Source organism: Oratosquilla oratoria, chromosome 4 (assembly GCF_046742065.1).
Source record: "Oratosquilla oratoria isolate Oo_2021 chromosome 4, ASM4674206v1, whole genome shotgun sequence".
Classification (NCBI taxonomy): domain Eukaryota; kingdom Metazoa; phylum Arthropoda; class Malacostraca; order Stomatopoda; family Squillidae; genus Oratosquilla; species Oratosquilla oratoria.
In genome coordinates, this window is record NC_134780.1 from 76,585,877 (window position 1) to 76,592,368 (window position 6,492).

Sequence of the window (6,492 nt, forward strand, 5' to 3'; positions counted from 1 at the left end):
CAATACATTCTGCCAGCAATTATCTACGGGTGTGAGACTTGAAAACTAACGAAGGCAATGGAAACAAAACTAAGGACTGCACAGAGGAGAATGAAGAGATCAATGATGGGAATAACGCTGAGAGACCAAAAGAGAGCAGGTTGGGTGAGAGAGCAGACTAGAGTGAAAGATATTGTGGAGGCAGTAAAAGAGAGGAAGTGAAATTGGGCAGGTAAGTTAGTGCGAACGACTGACGAGCGATGGAGCAAGTGTGTTACCGAGTGGACACCGCGAGATAGGAAGCGTGGAAGAGGGAGACCAGACAGGAGATGGAGAGATGAGATTGAAAAGTTTGCAGGAATGACGTGGCAGAGGATGGCATGGTCGTGTGAATCATGGAATGCTATGGAGGCCTTTGTTCAGCAATGGACTCATGATGGCTGATTTGATGTTATTTTATTTTATCTTTTTCATTGTCAATATTATTATTATTATTATTTTTTTTTTTTTTCTTACTGTGGTATGGGGCTGGATGCTTGCTGGCCGAACGGGTTAGAACGTCGTTACCTGCGCCGAAGGTCGAGGTTATGTTGGCTCGAACCCTGCCACCGGCGAGTTGAACTAAGGACATGGTTAATCAAATTCCGCGCTACAAAGTCTTCTGGAAGGAGCACCGTCCTAGCCTCCAGATAGGGGGCGAGTTTGTGACGATAAGCCAAATCAATCACTTGGCTTCACACCATCCGGGCCCCCAGACGCCACCTCTATTCTCGGGGTCCCCCGCCTTATCGGTAGCGGGTATGTCCCGGGGCACAAGGTCCTTCTTGTGGCCCTCAAGTTCGAGCCTCATCGACTCGGCTATGTCTGGATACTCGTCCGCCAAGTTGGTCGTCTCGTTAGGATCGACTACGGAAAAAAAGGAGAAAGAATTGCGCTTACAGTTGGTTGCAGAGAGAAAATGGGAAGAATTACGCGTTGGGTGCAAAGAGAAAATTGAAAGGATTACGCTTAGAGTTGGGTGCAAATAATAAGTGAAAATGATTAGGTACAAAAAAAGCGTTTATAGTTGGGTACAAAAACAAAAATCGAGAGGAATACCCTTAGAGTTGGGTACAAAGAAAAAAAACATGCGAAAGGAATACACATGAAGTTGAGTACAAAAGAAAAACTCAAGACAGAATCGTTGTCGCCTTAAAACATCTTCTTACCTGAAAGATTGAACAGCCACGGTCCAGTCTCGTAGGTGATAGTATCGTCAATGCCAGTTATGTATTTGAAATCACCTCGTCTGGAATAACGAGGCATAATTGAAAATAACAATGATGATAATAACAATCTACCTATTTACATACTAAGGGCTTCTTCCTCTTTATACGGAAGGTAGCCAACCACTGTTTTCCCTTTTATTTTAGCTCTCCGTGGATGAATGGTCATCCCTGCCTCCCGCCCAGTACCTGGGTCAGAAGCAGTAAAGCAAGATACAGCACATGCAGGGCAGGGCCGCTTTACTAAGCCCAGTAAACACAGAGCAGAATAGCAAGCTGCCGAGTTGACGTCACAGTTACCGCGCTCTCTATCGGCAGTGGGGCAAACTACAAAAATGGGGACAATCTTAATGTATTTAGAGTATGAAAAGAGTAAAAAATGTCGATATGCGACCCATTTCCAAGGTTTTATTGTTAGAGGACGATGTCCCTGGGGCCAAGATCGACATCCAACTTATTGACAGTTATTCCAACATTCATTTGAATCATTGGAGTGTCAAGGACTAAAAACTAGTGGAAAGGTACGTTCTCCGTCATGTGGCCACTTCTGCTAGCCCCACCGATTGCACCAGAAGCCACACCCAATATTTAGTCGAGTTTTTAAAGCAGCAACCCTGTTTATGGAACATCAAAAGCAAGGAACATATGTGCGAGCCTTGATGATATGAGGCAAGAACTATTCTGAACCGTGGCATTAAAAATGAGTTAGGTTAGGTTCTGCGGTTTTTCACGACAGCCCCCATCAAAAATACACTAACTTTTTTAAAAATCGCTACTGACGTTATTATTAATTTGCGCTGTTTATTTATGGGGTTCAAAATACTCAGAATGATAGGAACTATCCAATTATATAGAGAAGAAGTGCATCCGCGAGACTGGCAAATAACTTTATAGTTACTGATTTTTCTTCATTGAAAAAAGGCCAATACGAAACATTGTAGGCACCTCCAGAAAATATATTTCAATGTTTGCCCTGCTTCCAGCACTTAAAACATTTCTGCAAGTATTCTTAGGTTAGGTTAGGTGCGGTTATGCTATTTATCACCGTAGCCTCCGTCAAAAATACACTATTCAAAAAACGTTACTGATTTTATTATTAAATTGCGGTACTTATTTATGGGATTTGAAATACTCAGAATGATAGGAGCTATTTAGTGATATAGATATGATTTACACCTGTGAGACTGGCATTCACTCCTCATGCCCACATAAGTGTGAACACATCTTTCAACACTACCATCTGCGACATGCAGATCTGCATGAGGCACAGAAAGAATTGGATATAGGTGGTCATCAGTAGGCCCAGATTCACCTACGAAGTGTTTGCTGCGTATGTATGTATCTTTATTCACGTTCTCAATGGTAAAATCCTCCCTTCTCGAATACATCGCTGACACCCTTCATAACACGAGTCACTATGACATAATCCGTAGCAGCAGTGTTTAGTGGCTGGCATTTTGAAAAGATGAATTAAGTCGGATCCCGTCAATATAGCCGATAAACATGAATATTTTTCACAAGAAAATTAATAGTATAACGAGGTGCACAGATTCGATTGCCCGCATGGGATTTCCCCGCGCAATAACATGTGACGTCATAACGCAGCTCGGGGCTCCTCTCGGGCGACATTCTGTGCGTTGTCGGTGATAATTCCCGAATACAAACCGAATATATACCAAATACATATCGACTGCGCACATACTGCACCCCGAATTCCAAAATTCTAAAAATAACGGTCATCTCGGTCGCCGAAGCCTCCGCGAATTCAAACCGAATACATATCGAATACATGCCGATTATATAGCAAATGGAGACTGCGGGAGTATAGATACACGCGGGATGAGGTGTTGTCAGGTTTGAGCTCAGTCCACATTCAGTATGTTATGGGAAATGCTATCACAGTTTGTATTCGGTGCATACATACCGAATATAGACCGAATTTATACCGAATCCATACGGAATACACCGAAAGCATACTTAACACATACATTTTTTACGAAGCTGGACCGATAATTTCGTGCTTCATGAAGTTTTTGGTAAACTCGCCGAAGCCCTAACGAAGTGTTCCCGAAGGTCCCAAAGGCTTACCGAACTCCCCGAAATGGCCGCCGACTGCTAAAAGCCTATTTGGTCCACGCTTGAGCGTGGTCCTCCCCCCCTTTCATGTGTAGAATGGAGAAGACGGGGAGAAATCCCCTTCGGCCTGCGTTAAAATATCATCCATACAAGCTACCATCCAAATTATTTGAAAACGAACATGTCATTTTTCAAACCTGAGAGCAGCGAACAGGCGACGGCCATGATTCATAGCCATACTGTAAACAAAAGACGTTCGAGGCGAGGAGACTCCCTCCTTCAAAGCCATCCACTGGGAAAATCCGTCATTTTCGAACATTCCAGAGTTGCGGGCCTTCTGTCCTGGGACCCTGGCTGCTTCCAAAAGCGTGTTGTACCAGTCTGTGATGTGGAAGAGTCCATTGTGTACCCGAGGGGTGTCCCCCAGAAGAGGCGAGTGAATGAAGCCTGGGACGCGCGTGCCCCCCTCCCACAATGTCGTCTTGTGTCCGCGTAGGGGTAGATTCCCTTCTGCAATTCACAAAAAGTAGATAAATAAACAAATGATAGAGAAATAAATAAATTATAATAATGTGAGATAAATAAATTATAATAACTGAACTGGTATATAAACAACCATATCAAAACACACATTAATTTCTTTTCCAGCGGTATTAAGACGATGGACTTGATATACTCGTATACCACTCATTCACTAATCAGAATACGTTAATCTTTACATATGGCACCCCTCCGGACCAGATTCACGTACATTTATTCTATGACTTGAGACTAATATCCACTAAAAAGAAAAAACGCAGATAACTTTGAACTTCTACTCTCCCTACATTCTACTACTGCACTCTTTAGATATCTCCTTCACCTCTATGACAATCCAATATGTGTTTGAAACTTTGCCGGTCGTCACATATAATTTACATTTTTAAGTTATAGAACATCAGTGTATGCTTGATGGAAATAAAAATGTAAATCATGTAGATAATGTAAACATACGAGTATGCTTCAGCGGTTAATCTGACGTGTGCGTCTTACAAAGGGTTACAAAGGCGGAGCATGCCGACAAGAGACCTTTTGATCCATAACTAGGATGCGAAAAAATATATCTATAATAATGATAAATAGATAAAAAAAACGTAATAATATAAATAATGATAAATAAAATAAATAAATGCATAGGTACAGTTGAATAATAAAAAAACAAGTAAATAGTAAATAATGATAAATTGACAAATAACTAATAATACATGAAAATCAAGCAAATAATAATAAACAAACAGACAAATAATAACAAACAAGTAAACAAATAATATAGAATAAATGGCAGGCATTACAGCATCTTGCTGAGGTGTTTATCTTGATGTAACCTCAAACCATTTACCATATCTGTATAATATCTTTAACTTTGACTTATGCAGACGCTCCTACATAAATTCTTCCCTCCCACCCCATTCCTGACAAAACACACTCGGGGAGGGAGATGTTCCTCACCGACGTTCTCCATGGAGCCTCCGTTGTCAGACGAGAAGACGATGATGGTGTTGTCGTAGAGGTTTTCCGCCTTCAGCGTGTACACGATCTCCCCAACGGCCTCGTCCAGGGCGGTCACCATTGCAAGAAGGCATCTCCTCTCCTCGGACATTGTGGTCGGGTACTTGTCTATGTAATTCTCGGGAACCTAAAAGTATTGGACCAATGAAAAAAATATATATATGAAATAAATGAATAAATAAATAAATAAATAAATAAAACAAAACAAAACAAAACAAAACAAAACAAAACAAAATAAAATAAAATAAAATAAAAAATGAAAAAAAAAATAAAATAAAATAAAATAAAAATAAAATAGATTTATTTCCGTCCAAGATACGACGTCGTAGTCTCAAATAACCATGGGTGTCTGTGGACGCTTTCACACGCCACGACTACGTCAATAAACGCCCACGGTTGTTTGAGAGCACGACGTCGTGTCGTAGTCGGCGCACGACGAAAAGTCGATACGTATATAACAATCCTATGGGAGCTGAGGGAGACAGAGTACAACTTACTTCCAAATGTTTCTCCATTTCTACATAATCCCTGAGTCAGTTACCAGTAGTAATATAGGCGTTCAGAATGTTTTAGAACATGGGTCCTAGATACAGCGTGCATATACAGAGGAGTTCGAATGTCTTATTACACCTATCAATTGAGGTACAAGTATAACAGTAATACAAAATACATGCCCTAAATTCAGGCTGCTTGTATTGGCACATGAACGTATGCATATAATCAGACAAGAGCATAACTGGGGCTGTGCGACATGACGTCACTGAAAGATTCGGCAAACCAGCTCCTCCGAAGATGACAGTACTGCGATGGGAACATTTTGTTCCTGTGCTCTTATTTTGTTCTATTGTTCTTACAGTAAATAAACTGAATGCAGGACATGTATTTTGTATTACTGTAATACTTGTACTATTTTCAAATTTGGTCATGCGATTACAAAAGACTGCGATAACATCATCAACCTCCTTCTACTATCACAACTCAAGAGCCCCAAAACTCCTTCTCCCTTTATCTTCACGTTCTCTTCAGTTATTTAGTATTTCTGTGTCTGATAATTATCACCTTGGCTCCTGAGACGTTCCCCCGTGGTTTTTAAGATATTGTCAACACTTGAGTGAGGAAAGGTTATTTTGATTCACTTTTGAGATCTCTGTATTCTTGGTGGCAGGCGCAGCTTAGCGTAGTACTTATGAACAGATTCAATAATTATCAACCTTGTGTTATCAATCCATCCATACTTGGAAAATGTTTTAGTTATACTTTATTAATTGATTCTTATTTTGTTTTTTGTTGTCGCTCCGAACGCTATGAGGAATAACAATAGATCGGAAACTACGCTGGACCAACTATTGGTATTATGACCAATTACATGTATCACGAAACATGACATTTGACCAACATATTCCAATGACCTAGATACTTTGATATTCTAATATATTCATTCATAAAGAGTAGAAAACTAAAGGGTTTTTCTTAAAAGAAAAAAATAAATAAAATAAAGGAACCTACATGGAAAATATGTCCACTCTATATAAAAAAATGTATCTGACTGTGTCAAGTAAAACTAATTCTATCAAATTTCAATTAAGTGAACGATTAAACTTTCTAATAAAGCACAACTCGTAAG

The 6,492-nt window shown here is 40.1% G+C and overlaps 1 protein-coding gene across 1 annotated transcript in view; it reads right to left on the reverse strand.

Annotated features, from left to right (window-relative positions):
- Nucleotides 1-430: 430 nt before the first annotated feature.
- LOC143024922 (arylsulfatase I-like) overlaps nt 431-6,492 on the reverse strand; it is a 12,063-nt gene continuing 6,001 nt past the window's right edge. Inside the window, exons 7-10 of the mRNA XM_076184388.1 lie at nt 4,809-4,995; nt 3,518-3,830; nt 1,188-1,267; nt 431-885 (exon numbers count right to left, since the gene is read on the reverse strand). Of these exons, the coding sequence (XP_076040503.1) occupies nt 704-885; nt 1,188-1,267; nt 3,518-3,830; nt 4,809-4,995 (762 nt within the window). The 3' untranslated portion in view covers nt 431-703. The remainder of the gene's footprint in view (nt 886-1,187; nt 1,268-3,517; nt 3,831-4,808; nt 4,996-6,492) is intronic.